The sequence below is a fragment of the Platalea leucorodia genome (genome assembly GCF_965183815.1).
Source record: "Platalea leucorodia genome assembly, chromosome: 4".
Taxonomy (NCBI): Eukaryota; Metazoa; Chordata; class Aves; order Pelecaniformes; family Threskiornithidae; genus Platalea; species Platalea leucorodia.
Window position 1 is genome coordinate 117,281,131 of NC_138826.1, and position 15,744 is coordinate 117,296,874.

Genomic DNA, 15,744 nt, shown 5'->3' on the forward strand with positions numbered 1-15,744 from the left:
TCCAGAAAAATAACTAAAATATTTCCTAGGTCTTGATTTAAAGACAGTTTAAGTCAACAGATTCGTTGTTATTGACTTCAACTGGTTTGGATTGGGGTTTTGTTTCTTCCACACAGGATCCATGTAATGTAAAAACATGGGTAATAATAAAGAAGCAGCACTCATTGCCCCTGGATACTATCCCTTTAAAGTGTAATGATAAAGAACTGGCTCAACATTCATCACAGAAACTCTCATGCCTAGTTTCAACCTGGAAAAAAAAAGTGGCTGTTTGCTGCTCATTGTATGCATAATAATAATAATAATGATAACATTAGAAATCCCTGTCATTTGTAAACACACACACTGTGCTTTTGCTCATTTTTAGCTTGTTTCCACTACACAAGGCCTTGAACAAAGAAGCAGCTTCAATCTCTGTTGACTCAGCAGATTTATGATTAAAAAAAGTGAAAATGCCTCTGCTATTGCCTCCCTGCAATATGTGTCTTCAAAGCAATCATAGAAATATGTGAACTCATTAATAATCAATCACTCAGAAATTATAAAAGCTGTTGCCACATCTAAGCATTTTTGGCCAGATAAAAGAAACAAAAATTAATGAGAAAAAGTGAAAAAAATATACTGAGATATATACAAAAAAGTAAAAAAATACTAATAGTCCTTGTTTGATTATTTTTTAAAAAACATTGTCACAAGAGAGTTTTTCCTGACTTCATTCATAAAACAAGAAAAAAAAGAAAAAAAATGCATTCAAACATGAATCTGTGTTGCATAGAGTGATTCCAGTACAACCTAGAAATTTGGTCAAAAAAAGGAACTTGGCACACTTTGGAAGCATCCTCTGACCTCTGAATGATGCTGCCTCAGAAAAGAGAGAGTGCGTGGGCCCAGGTCTGTCACTAGCCCATCCTGGGTGACACCACAGGAGCCCTGTCCCTGCTGCAGCTGGCCAGGGCAGTGCCGCGTTCCTGACAAACTCTACTCTTTATGTTTCGTGATGGGAGTCCGAAACTGCCATTTCAACATGCAGGAACATTTTGTGTGTTGTTCAGAGAATCAAAGATGCTTGAATTAAACCAGTTGTCGACAGCCGATTACCCCGCAAAGGTGGCTGTTCCATACAGCCGCAGCTATACCACCCAGCACAACTATTTTATAAAAATATTGGCCACATTTGTATGTGTGTGAGAGCAAAGCACGCCTGTCCGCTTTCTCAATTAAGAGTGATGATTACAGGCTTCCCAGTAAGGCAGCCAGATAGTGCTTGTTCCTGCTGGAAATCTCCATAGCAACTACCAGTGTGATTTGCTGTCTTCATAATAAATCTTAGCAAGAACAAAATTACCAGCAGTTTGCACAAAATTGCACACCTCATGGCTTGTACTTCACACAGTAATTGAAACTGGACTTTTTTTTTTTTTTCTCTTTTTTCAAAAAAAGAACACACTTTAGCCATCAGGAATGCAAAATAACCCACCAAAAGAGCAACACGGGTCAAATATTTCCACATAGGATTTTTTGGTTCGGTTGGAGATTTTTTCTTTGAAGTATTTATCTTCTCATAAAAACATACACAACATCAAAACATATAGGATGTTTACAATAACTCCAGAGGACTGTTTTTAAAATATATGAGAGGTAGGGCATACATATACTGGTGAAAGCATAAAATTCAACATTAAAGCACACATCCTACTTCCACTGTCAGTGATGTTGTGTTTTTAAGATAGCTAATAAGCTTTTGGTAAGATTGCCCTGCTTGCAAGTTAAGCAGGCTACCAGCAGGTTATCAACAACTTAACAGGAGTTTCCTTGGTGTGTGTATCATTAATATCTTCTGTGTGTTTCTTCTCATACTCCTTTTCCACACTGTTATTTTAAGTTGACAAAGATAAATCAACAACTGTATGTGGGAAGCGTCACCAGATGAAATGGTGTAGCTTTTTCACAGTCAGTCCAGCTTCTGAATAAGCTGAGCCTTATTTTTCCTTTTTTTTTTTAAGCATATATTATTTTCCAGAAGAATATTTTCAGTTGGTCTTGCACAACCTGTGGAAGTGTACTACATATATTCAGAAAATATAAGAAGACGTACATTAAAGCATTTGTGAAGTCCTTATTGGGCAAGAAAAATAAATGTCTGCAGTGCAGAAGTTTGGTCATTTTCTTTTTAAATATGCAAAGATCATGAGGTAATATTTCAAGGGAAACTACTTTTTAATGAAGCTGTGAAAAATTAAATGACTTCTGAGTAACAGGGGTACCATTATTGATTCTTGTTTTTTAAAGAAACTGCTATACTTTTAGGAATGGGAGAAAGAGCTCTCCCTCCTTCTTCAAAAATGATATAAGGGAAAATACAACAACCAGCCTAAACCATCCCAGGCATTAGTTTCTTCCCAGTGTGAGCTAACTGCTCAGTTTCAAGCCACTGAAAGTGGGACTTCCAGCATGAAAGTGCTGACATAGTCTTAAATGTTGCAAGTTATCTGCCTGTTTACTTCTTTCCTAACTGAGAAGCCGTGCTGTTGAGTAGATTATACTCAGACATTCACCTGAGACAGCAAGAGGATATTCTCAATTCTCTCTAATGCAACAGCATCCAGGCAGTAACTGCCCTGCTATCCTTTGCCCTTGGATTTCAAGTGTGTCTCTGGTGTTGATATAGAGCCCTGCACCGAGCGGGCTGGGGTTAGCACAGTGGGTCTACTGCTCCGAGTTGCCCACAATGTAGCCTAGAATTCATCATCTCCACACAGTCTCAGAATAAGACTGGTTGCTGAAAAATGGAAGGACTAGTTGAAATAATTGTGTTAGACCCAGTAAGTCTCTTCAATTCCAAAATTTTTAAAAACTGCTGATTCAAACCGTAGGGTGAAGTACAGTGTCACTGACATCAAAACAGCATTTTTTTCTTCCTGATGTAGTGCAGTTTACATCCTGTCCTTTCTCCTAAAAACCACATCCCAAATTATAGACCATTAATATAGTTTTAGCCATTACATTCTAGGACAGTGGTTTATATTCATTGTTAACACACAGAAACAAATGAAACAATCAGATCTGATTCTCCACAGCATAGTTTCTGTAGGAAAAAGAAAGAAGGAAAAAAAGTAATGTAAAATAACATTACCACTCTTGCAAATGCCTTGCAGTTGTGTCAAGTGGCATAATCTCACTACAGCAAATTATCAGAGATCCTAAGGTGCAGAGGAACAAGTTTTGCACTTCTGATAAGTGAGATTTGGAAAGTCAGTCACCCTAGGTGCTTTTGCATAAAATGATCTCCTTCTGGTTGCACAGAAAACCAGACTGCTCTTTCCATCACACTACCTCCAGCTGCAGCCGAACTCTGCATTAACACCTGCCTTCGAGCCTTCATTATTTCCTTCACAGTTACTCTCTTCACAAAGAGTCCAACAACACAGAGCCCTCATATCAGTCTTCGTTTCAAACAGCCTCACTTTATCTTCTGGGCCCAGGTTTTCTTTTACTTTGCTGTCTTTGGCAGCAAAACAAGTGTACTAGCCCTCATTTAAGTGTGCTATGTAGCCCAGAGACTGCTCTTTTCTACTTTGTATTCTGAAAGACTAGCTAAACACAATGATATCAAACTATAGTCTTGGAGTGATGCTGTTTATAGCAGACTCTGCAGGTTTTGTGCCCTAAGCAGACAGCTCTGCTCAGTGTGTTTGTGTGGAGCTGACCAACAGTTTGTGCCAGTTTACTATTCTTTTCCTTAGATCCACTTTGTCAAGCCAGATATAAGCTTCCCCAATCAGTGTCTTTTTCATAAACTTCCCTCCATTGGAGACAAGCAGAATCTGGGAAAATAATAATAAAAAATAATTATCATTGTGCATAGTAACATACTGCATTTGCTGGCAAACATGAAAGATTCAGAAATGTTGAGCTCTGTTTGGGTACTCACATATGAGGAGAGAAACACCAACCATATATAGAGTCATCTTTCCAATAGAAAGGAAGCCCTGTGAAAACTGAACCTTCCCTCTCTTCTATTTTATTATCATGGGATGTAGCAAATAGATGACAATCTTGAACTTTAGTGAGCAATTTGTTTACCTGCTGGTTACTAAAGACAAACACAAGGTCAAGTTTTAAGTTACAGGGTAAAGCTTTATGCAGGTGAAGTACCAGCCCTTCTTAAGTGCATGGAAGCCAGAGGGTGCTCTGTTTAAGGGCTAGTAGATTAGTGTGTGAGGAAGTCCAGAGTTCTGGTTTCTGACCTCAGCAAGCACTAGTCTAACCTAAAATGTAGACTTGGTCTGAAATGTCATTCCTGCTGAGAGCCACAGTGTTGCATCTGGTCTTATGGCTCTTACTAGCCCAGCCACGGAGAGTGGGAAGGGCAAGGAATAGCCCTGGCACTTACGTGAGCTATGCAGGCTGGGTGTTCAAGACTCTCCCTGATCTATCATACAGGCACATGTTTTCCAGCTAAGCAGGTTCATACCATGCAAGCAATAGCCTTCTCTGAAGGACTTCATTCATTCTGTGGATCTATAGATTCATTCTATGTGTTTCTGGGAGAAATACATTTGACAACATATGTACTTCAGAGGATGACTTATAGTTACAGAGTCAGATAAATTCTGGCATTTCTTAATTATTGTGTAACTGAATTAACAAGTTCAATGCTTCATTTCTTTCTTAACTTCCTAGGTTTTCCAAAAAGAAAAAGAACTAATGAAAATTTGCGGTTCCATGATAGGATTAGCAGCAGGTTTATAATATTCACAGTCACTGAGCAGACCTCCAGCAATGAGCAAGGGAGGCAACTGATAACAGTAGGAGGCTGTCACCCTCTGTGTGAACCAGCAGGAGAGAAAATAGGGCATTTTGTTGCTTGGTTTCACAGATCTAGGCTAACAGAAAAATGGAAGGACTTGAGGATTTTGTACTCCATTAAGGTGCTGGAAGAGACCATATGGCAATAGACATGTAATGGAACTGTAGAAGAACTAGAGTTTCCAGTAATGAAGAACTTTAACATGTTTTGAAATTTTTCATTCTGATTTAGGAAATAAGGTAAAAAATGCAAACTTTACAGTACAATGGAAATTTAGAAGAAAAAAAGAGGGGAAGAATTTTGCAATCATTTTCCTGGATGAGCTTCCCGTTTCCCTGGCCAATTATGATATTAGTTGGCAAGTAAGGGATGTACCCGGACAGCTTAGACACCTACATGCTCATCAGTCAACAGGTTTGACAAGGGAAGACCAATTGACCCTTAGGCACTGAGCTATTAGGGAACCCCACATTACTTCACTCATCAGAAAGCTCATCCTTGGGGAAAATAGGCAGCCTTCCTCCACTGCCAGTGGCTTCTAGGTCACTTGCTTCAGTGTTTCCTGAAGAAATGGACAGCCCAGAAGCTGGCAAGCCAAACCAGAACATCTGTGAAAAACATTCTTCTGGGTTTTTCTGATTACCCTCACGTAGGACATTATGTATTTCTAATTGCAGTGAGCCAGTCAGCCAGGAGCCAGCTAGGGAACAAGGCGAAGGAGCCAGGAGCTTAGTGCTTTCCAGAAGGGTCCCAGGTGGGTTGCCAAGGAACAGGGAAATCAGGGAAGCGAGCGAGCAAGCTGCCAGGGGCTGCGGCAAGTGCCTGTCTGAAACCTGTCAAAATGTTTTCTGCAGAATGTTTTCATTCTGACACATCAACAGTTTTGGGACAGAACAAAATTCTAACAGGAATTTTCCATCACTTCTGTCCTTGATCCTTCTCTCCACTCGTCCCAGCTGGATCCCTGGTATCTGTCTTCTCTAGCTTGTCTGTCTCTCAACCTTGGTTCTTCCCTGCTCCAGGCTTTAAATTCCAGCCTTGTTATCTTGAATCAGCTAGTCTCAATTTCTAATCCTTAGGATTTTTTTTCCTTATTCCCAATACTCTTGACCAGATGATTCTAGGCTTCTTTTCCTTTCCTTTCCTTTCCTTTCCTTTCCTTTCCTTTCCTTTCCTTTCCTTTCCTTTCCTTTCCTTGCCTTGCCTTGCCTTGCCTTGCCTTGCCTTGCCTTGCCTTGCCTTGCCTTGCCTTGCCTTGCCTTGCCTTGCCTTGCCTTTCCATAGGAAATTATTTTTCTATAGAACTCTGTGGGTTCTTCTTTACTGGTCTACTCACCCCTTATGGTTTCCTCTTCAAACCAGCACTGGAAGCAAAGTTTTTACAGGAATTTTAGCTCTTAAACTTTGGCAAGACTTTATTGAACACTCTGGATTTTCCCAGGTAATATAACATCTTAAATAGTCTTTTATTGAGTCTGTTGAATCAATAAGGATGTTAGGACACCTTAACACAGGGAAAACAGTATCTATTTTTGTTGGCCTTGTTTTGTAAGTAACATCCATTTTGGCTTTAATTCTAATGATATAACCAATAAGCCTAACATAGGCACTTAGATAATTCAGTCTAACTTTAGTCATCAACATGTAGTTGGCTTGTTCACGTCAGTCTTCCAGATTTAAACATACATTAAGTGGATGCTGGTATGCCCAACAATTCCTCCCACTTACTTTTAAGATTAGCATGCAGATACTCCTGGAATTGTCCATCCCTTTCCACTGACTAGAGGAAGCCTGAATATCTGGCTTATATTAGTTATCTACTCAAGTGAAAGTAAATGAAGGTAGGTAAAGTGAATCCTACCTGTAAAAAAGCATATCGGACCAAATGATCAAATCTGTTTAAGCAACTAAAACACAGGAGAGGGACCATTCCCTGAATCAGTTCCACACATCATTTGATGTGCCACAGACTGAAAACACCATCCTTTACAAATGTACACAGAGAATATCTGACTTGGCATAATCAGTGATTCTGCAATGTCTGAGATTATGCTATTGTGTCTAACTCTAGGCACCACAAATTTTAAAGAAGTTGAGGAACTGGAGAGAAAGATAAAATGATTAGGCATTTAGGTAACAGGACATATAAAAGAAATTTGGTTTACTTACCTTGGAAAAATAGAGAGGAGAGATATGATAGCAACATTTCGGTGTGCAAACTTTTTTTACAAAACAAAAGCAGATCCGTTTTTCTCTGTGCTTTGTGAGGATACTTAAGGATTAGTTAGATTAATTTTAAAATATGGCATATTTAAGTTAGATATTACACTAAACTTTCTAAATATATATAAAAATATTTTTGGAAGGCATGCATAACTTCCTTTTCTAAGGGATTTTAAGAACAGATCAAGCCTAAAACATTCAGGCCTGGTCTATAAATAAGCTTCCTCAGCATGGGGTGATGGATTAAACCATCTTTTAAAATCTGCTCCAGCCCGATATTTCCATTATTATGTAGTTGTGTTATTTCCTTTGTAATTTTCTCTTTTCAGCAAACAACTGGGGTAGAAGATTGATCTCAAATGCCCATAGCACAGCATGAACAACATCCAAAATTAGGTTTTAATAAAATGCAGAATTACCTGAAGAGAATGCCCAGCAGGACTCAAGCTAAATCTAAATGTTTCATTGAACGAAGGCTCTCGGTCGTGCCTGCATACCCTGGTTTTCTTCTTAATTACTCTCTTTTGTGTAGAGATATTGACAACATACAGCTTCACATACAGGTCTGGGGAAGAACAGTTCAACGAGTTAAATGCAAAAGCTTTTAAATAATCATTGTTGCTAATGATTTCAACAGAGAGGAAGTGTTGTGAAGAAACAGAACATGGCACTTTACAGAGCCATATTCTGTTCTCATTCACATAGTGTAGAAATGGAACCATCCCACTAAATGCAAGGGGATTATTTTGTGTTTGCAATGCTGTCATTAAAGGAACAAATACCTTGATGTTTTTATGTATATATGAAAATATTATTACTAACATGAGTTTTAATTTTTAAAAATTTTTCACCCAAATACATTTTTTTACCGATATCATTGTTCTTTAATTACCTAGGGAGTTATAATTTTTATTAAAGTTTAAAGAAAGGATTAATTTTTAACAATCAAAAGTAAATTAAAAAGAGGATTAACTTCTGAGAGTTAATTTGCTTCTACAAAATGTTTTTACTTTCATTAAAGTTACTCATATGAGAAAAAAAAGCACTTCAAAAAGAATCCTATAGAATATGTCATTCTGATTAAGAAGTAGTTTTCTTTCCCATTTTAGTGGTGATGTTAAATGACTTCAGATACATCCTACTTAATGTTTTTGAAGTATCATGAAGCTGGTTTCTGTGTGATACCTGGTAGATGATCTGGAGATTTAAATTTGTATGTGATATTTCTGCACTGAAGGATTTCTACTATCAGCTGTTCTCCATCTGTCTTCATTTCCTTCTTTAATGCAATCTTGATTTCACCCATAACCTGTGTTTTACCTGGAAAAGCAGAAAAAGCAACCCCCATTAATGTAAAAGGAAACTGAATCTATCTTTCTAACTTGGAAAGAAGTAAAGATTTCTGGTTTGTTTTTTTCAGTTTAGGGGTTTTTTTTGTCTTTTTTTTTATTTTCAGGACAGCTTACACTTTTTAGTCAGGGGTATAAAGATAATGTATTGCTTGAATGAACAAATGGTAGATACATGCCGTACACTTGTGTAACTAGATTATATGCTTCAGAATGTATTTGCCTCAGAGGAGCTTTGTTCCCAAGAATACAAATTTCACTTGGAGTCATTACAAGTCATGTAATGGTCACTACAATTCACGTTTTCAGAAACCTTTACTACAAGATTCTGAAGTCATCCCCTTAAAAAAAAAAAAAAAAGGAAAGGAAAAAAAAGGAGAATATTCAGAGTGAGAGAAGAGTGTTCCTCTGAACATTCAGAGGAGAACAAGAGTGTTAAAAAGTACGATTCTGAAAGTCAATGAATTAAGACTTCGGTGAAGTTAACATTTCATTTCACCTTCTTACATATATGGAGCAATATCATTCACACAATTTAAAGGGAAGTGCTCACTGTGACCTTTAAAAGTAAAGGTGATTTCCCTTTCATACGTGGGCAGAAATACGTGGGCCCATTATTCCTACATTGTATGGATTTCTCTAAAGCAGTCCAGAGATGGAGAGAAGGCACAGAATGAAACGTAGGCAAAGCTGTTTGGCCTTTCCCCTGCCTGTCCTCCCACAAGGCTGTACTGAAGCCAGGCAGAGTAGAGCAGGGCTACATCTTCTAAATGAGTGCGGTGGTGTAAGCAAAGCCCATGCCCTCAGCTCAATGCTGTCTATAATAGCATCATGTCATAACGGGGGTTGTATTTCTATATCTATTGTCCTGCTACTGTGAAATATTATTTCACCTTCCTCTTCTCTTTAGACATTAGTAAAAAAAAAAACCCAAATTGTTAAGCCCCTGGGAGTCTTTATTACCTAGTTTCTGGTGCCAGCAGGCTAGAGCTTTAATGCATTACCAGGAAATTCTAGAAGCTTGTGCCAAGATGTTGTAAGGAGCAAAGCAATTCTGCAGAAAGTAAACAATTATAATACATCTGGAGAAGCTCCTCTCTTTAGGAGTAGAAAGTTACCAAGTGGCATTTAGAGATTACTTACCTGTATTACAAATGTATAACCAAATTTGAATAATCCCCACTAAAAATGCCAGCTGTTGTTTCACAGATGTCCATGAGCAATCATACATTCTATTGTTTTTCCTACTTAAAATATTTTTGGGGATCATGAATAAAAATTTATTAACAAATAATCACAGCTACAACCTGGGCCCTCAACCCTCCTCACAAACTGAGGCTGGAATCTAACTTACAGTCAATAACAAATTTGCAATTGGGCTTCAGCTGGGTCAGCGTTTCACCCATAGTTTGTAAGGTGGGAGACAACCTGTTAGGAGGCAAATGATTCTTTCACTATAGTTAATCATCACAAAACCCTTCCTATATGCTTGAACATGCAATAATAGCATCTTGCTTTCTACTGTATGTTTGTGCAAAGAGAATGGAGCCCTCATCTTGTGATGGCAGCAGCAAAGATCATCAGTAGCTGGGATCAAAGGAGGAAAGGCCAACAGTGCCCCTGTTATTCATTAATCTGTTCCAGCATGTGTCAACAAGCTTTAAACTATGAATATAATGCCCTTTTTCTGGAAAGTATTGAGTGACCTAGCTATTCTGGCTAAATTGTGGATTTGAATGACTGGAAAGAGATATAAGAAAAAATTATGATGCCTCCTTTGCTCTGTGGACAAACTACCAAAATTACTGATGAAGACATGACACACCTGACAGGTGTTGCATAAATCTTGCTTTTTGATCAATATTGGTTCTTGCACTGACTCCAATGCTTGACCATGACAAAGGCCCAACATGGACAGTTGTAGCACAAACCTAACATTAGTTTCAGGCAATGTTTAGTTAAACACTTCCTTTTCTGGAAAATATGGTCACCTTATTTACTTTACTCTATTCCCTCTCTGTCCTTTAAGGTTTATTTGCAACACTTGTTAGGATGTCCTCTTTCTTGATTACCTTAGTACCTTCCTTGTCACTTAGATGTGCATTCAACCTAAAATGAGATCAGGTAGGCTGGATGCTACTTGTGATGCTGTGAGCTAGGAAAAGGGAGAAATGCTTCCAGTAAATTGCAATGTGTTTGAAAATTCCAGCACCATTTCTCAGCATCTGGAAATTTTCCGTGGACTATTTTGTATTCCTAGATACTCCTTATAACAAACAATCCTGCTTCACTATTTAAGCCTCATGGGTAAAACAACGACCACCAGCTGTGAGCACATGAAGCATGATAGCTCTCTTGTGCTTCCATACTAATTTCCTTTTCTCCCACAGCATGCAGTGAAAAGGCCTTAACACCAGCCTTATGAAACATTGCACTAAAATAAATCACCACTTCAAAACCTAGCAGAATTTTGAAGGCTCAGAAGAGATTCCTATTCCTTCCGTTGTTTGGCTTTTTCCCCTCTTCCTCATATATGTTCACTACATCTTTCCTTTGAAAGGTGTGTAAGAACATCTCAAATGTACATTGGTTTGTGCAGTTGATTCTTTAAATGGAAATATATTTTGCAAAAGAGATGCACTGATGAGCAGAAGTGTTAATGAACTGTCTATGAGCTGTTGAGAGAGTTCACAGTGGACTGAGCTGGACATGAATGTTCTTTGACTGATATGACAGAAATAAAGTTGCTCAGGGTGTCAGGGGACTGGATGACGCTGGGGATTGCACTGGTAGGAATAGCTCAAAACACAGTGCCCAGTCACAACGTTTTGCATTCTTCTATAAGTTTAGAAAACATCAATCATAAGTGATGTGTAAACAGAACTGTTTGTGGGTATTTTGGTAGTCATTGGATGATGATAAACAAATGCTACAACACAAGTCTGAAAAAAGTAAATACAGTGAAATAGATGTTGCATATCTTTCTAAGAAAGTACTAATATGGCTTTCTAAAACACTGGGAAATCATTTGTAACTTGAATATTACTGTTTGCCTCCAGGAAGATTCCAGGTGAAACACGTGCAAACCAGGATTATCACAGTGGCAAAGAACCATATAGTAAAGCACTAAAAACATTACTTTCTAATTTAGCCTAGGAAACAAGGACTGGAAAAAGATGAAATTGCTTTATACAAACATATGATAGAGTGAATATTGAAAGGGATAAGACCTATTTAAGCTGAATTTATGTGATATTTTACCTGTTACATATATATCAAATGCAGGTTTACTTATGTACTGCAAGAGGACCACGGACATGCACAGCAACATTGTGTTCACTTTAAGAACACATTAACAGTAGCTAATCAATTCTTAAAAGTATATAGCTATGATTAAATACATTAGTGTTTTTTACATGACAATACACCTCTTTTTAGGGGACCAGATTTATGAAAAATCCATTAACAATTAAAAGGTAATGGTTAATTAACTAAATTGCTGCAAGGTATCTGAGAAGTCCAGGGGTTTAAATTTGCTATGGTGATGGCAACATAAGCTGTTGCTCTTGTAGAACTGTCACACCGCGCTGTGAAAGGTTAATTAGTTCTGCTATTAGTCTAAATGACTTCTGCTTTAAATCACAGGATGTGTCATCTGTACTGTTGTTGTCAACTTCCAGGGATTGATATCTATGGATTGTGGTCCCATTCCTTTTTTATCAGATGCCTGCTTTCAAACAAAATTACCCAAGACAGTAGTAAATAGTTGTCTCCCATCGGTCTGTGTTATCAAGGCTAATTCAGCAATGCATTTAAATGAGCAGGTAAATCTCACTGGACAATGGCAGGCATTTAATTCAGTTCAATTGTCTAAATGTAAATTTCTGAGCTAATTGGCACATTTATGTTAGAATAAGTTAAATTGCTTTCTGAGATTGACTATGTCTATTCACATAGGTGGACCAAGTGTGAGTACATTAAACTTGGGAATTCAAGTATGAGATGCCTAAATGCTGCTACCCGGTGAGCATCATACTAGCGTAATTTGCTGAATGGATGACAGATGGCCAGAAAACAGAATTAAGAAAATACACAAACTGACATTTTGTTCCATGGTTGTGTATAAGTTAGTACAGGCTCCTTCTGTTCCAGAAGAGTGACTGGGGTATTAGAGCGGTGGAATTAGAAGTAAAATAGGAGGGGGCGAGGAAATATTGACAAACGTTCCCCAGCATTCTTCTTTCCAAATGAAGTTTATAACAGAATTATTGTTTCCAAAATAGGTAGGAAATGCTCTTCTGGAGCTTCAAGATTCATACACTTTATGGTCAAGGATTTAAAATCACAGAAAGGTCTTTCTGAGCAGCTTCCAGTGAGCCTGGCCTACTGAGCATGGCAAGGTTAATGTTTTGGGTTGTGGTGGTGGGTTTTTTGCTGTTGGTTTAGTTTTTTTTTTTATTTAATTCCTTATAGCCCAGACCATCCTCTTACTATTCATTCAAAGAACTCAGATGCTAGAAAAAATAAGCAGGACAAAACAAACAAACAAAAAACCCAACTGAACAAAAGACAACAACAAAAAATGAACTTTACTTTCCTACACTTTGCGGCTACAATCTATAGGACTAGCATGCCTTATCCATCATGTATGTAGAAGAGAAAGGAATATAGAACATGATTCGCTTTAGCAGGATTGCTCCTCCTGTTTTTCCTTTTGTGTGTGCTCAGAGAAACGACTGCATTTTAAAAAGAATACATACTTTTTCAGGGTTTATTTCTGCACTTTCTGATTATGAATATTCATGCTACTTTCATTTTTCTGAAAGCACGCATCCCAGAGAGCAACCCTAGGTTTCCAAATGTTGGTGCAGAACAGCTTGCTCTACTGCTGCAGACAAGCCCCCTTTAGAAACGACCAGACACATCCACACTGCTTTGCCCTTAGCCCTATGTCTTCTGACCCCCATCTTGTTGCCTTGTGGCAGGAACACAAAAGTTAAATTTTTTTGTGATATTTTAGTGCAAAGCACCTGAGAAAATCAGGGCTTTCTTATTTTAGCATGATGATGGTGGTATATAGACAGCATGATTCTGCCCTAGGGAATGGCAAAGGAGAACGTTGGAGTATTTGGTGGTACAGGACCAGCTGTGTTAGTGCTGACAGTCAGTATAGAGCACAGGGAAACAAAGAAGTGCTCCATGCTGTTGGGACATGAGCGGACTGTCTCCAGAACTGAGGTTTTTGTCTCAGAATGAGCAAATCAGTCTGTGCTAAAAGAATTCCCAGGAGAAAAACCAAAATCATTCAGTATGGAAATTAAAGAATCCAGGTCAGGGAGTCAATGAAGGAGAGAAATTATATGACAGTGCAAATGCCAGTTATGAGACTATATGATGCAAGTCTGTAAATATTCTCTTGAGGAAAGTTTGGGAATAAGAAATTGCCACAGGTTTTTGCATTAGTGGCTTCTGGTGTTTGGTACTTGTCATATTTTGCGTGAGTGTTCCCCACAAGCACGCTGAAGTGAATGAAACTTGTCTCCCAACTTGTCTTAAAAACATTTCTGAGTGTAACATGAAGTATTGTTTCTTCTGAATCTGTTACGTTTGTAATTCTGCAAGAGTGAGTAATAAGCCTCAGAATTTCCATAATCTTTCAGTCTAAGATGAAGAGATGAGTAATGATTTACATAGTGTCATCATAAGCATATGATCAGAAATAAAGACTTCTTTTGTTAGAACTAATTTCATTTCCTTAGGTCTTTGTCTGTTTTGATACCCTGAGAAATTAAATTAATGAACCTCTGAGAGCTCTGTACAGTGTTCATTGATAGAATACAGGATTTTCTTTGATGTCTTTTACCACCATTTGTCTCACAGGTATCTAATGACCTGGACTTGGTGCAGATATAGTTATCTCTAACACTTTGTGATGAGACATCATGTCTTCCAGGACTAAGCAATTCATATGCTCCTTATGTAGGTGTATTGCTTAAATAAACAAAATCTTGGATTCAGCTATATTAGGGTACATTTGTTTAGAAGGTTAGAATATGTAGTAGCATGTCATAAAATCTAAGGAATCCAAGGTGAGTTTTTGAGAACTTGATTCAAAAAAGGAGAATGTACAGCTTTAAAATATGGGACATGATTAAAGAGAACCCAAAAACATGGGTTCTGTCCCCAGATCCCCATCCCTTAGTAGCTTTCTGTGATATTAGACTTCATCTCTGTGCCTCTTCTCAGAGGTGGAGATAATAACATCTACTTCTTTAACTAAGAGTTGTTTGGATTTAGTAACTGGGATTGAGTATACTGTAAAGAGAGAGACTTTGATCACGTAAGCATAAACATGACTTTGGTGTGTAGTCCCTAATACCATGAGATAACACAAAGACTTAGAAAGGCTGATGAGGACCTCTGACACTGTTATGTTTCCCTCCACCATAATCCATGAAGCTCATATAGACATACTTTTCTGTCTAACAGAGTGCTGTTGTAGCAAGAAATATGTTTCTGCTGGATTCCTTTAATGCTATTTTGAGAACCAGAAGTCCATCTTCTAGCAGACAGCTGTGCTTCAGGAAAACAAGATAGCATCATCTTATTGCAATAAATAATTCAGTATTACTACAAATACTAGCCATTTATTATTTACATTTCAGTATTGGAGTTAAACAACTCCAACTAAAGGTAAAGCAAAGGACCATTCAATACTATTTTAAAATTAAATATACCATGGATTCAAAATACCAACCAAAACCTTCCAATCTTTTTTTAAGCAAACACTTCTTGCTAAAAAAAAAAAAAAAAAAAAAAAAAAAAATCACATCAGTTACTTGAAGTGCCAGCTGTTTGTATTCATAATGTCTTTCATGCTCTTGCTGGGACATGAGATGCTGGGACATGAGCTACTGGCAAAGCTGTTCTAAAACAATGATGGATGAGCTTTATAAAAAATGCCTTCCAATGTTTACAGGCTCCAACCTTTTCTGTCTTTTTGAGTTTTTTTCATTACCTTCTTTTATTCTTTCACATTTCTCCCACATATTTCTTTCTCCTTGAAAACTGCCACAATTTTCTCTGTAGGCTGTTTTTATCTTTGTGTTCCCTACTGTAAGAAAAATCAGACATCTAATACAGTCTTAACTACTACCTCCTCCTGTCTCACAGTGCTTTAAATAGATGTTGTTGTGTTTACAGGCATAAGACTGTCTCTTATGCTCCCCAGCTCCACAGATAAGGCTGAGTACACGCAGGTTCTGAAATTTGTTGCTCCTCTTGCAACCAGATACCCAGTCTGCCCTGCATGGGGCTATCAACAGGTCATGGGACAAACTAAAGCTAGAGTAAGGCTGCCTC

The 15,744-nt window shown here is 37.9% G+C and overlaps 1 protein-coding gene across 1 annotated transcript in view; it reads right to left on the bottom strand.

The window, feature by feature from the left end:
• Nucleotides 1-3,683: 3,683 nt before the first annotated feature.
• The window catches only part of PCLO (piccolo presynaptic cytomatrix protein), a gene marked incomplete at both ends in the record, with an annotated part of 378,928 nt that continues 366,867 nt past the window's right edge, over nt 3,684-15,744 (bottom strand). Inside the window, 3 exons of the mRNA XM_082309114.1 lie at nt 3,684-3,824; nt 7,453-7,598; nt 8,219-8,353. Coding sequence (XP_082165240.1) covers nt 3,684-3,824; nt 7,453-7,598; nt 8,219-8,353 — 422 coding nt within the window. The remainder of the gene's footprint in view (nt 3,825-7,452; nt 7,599-8,218; nt 8,354-15,744) is intronic.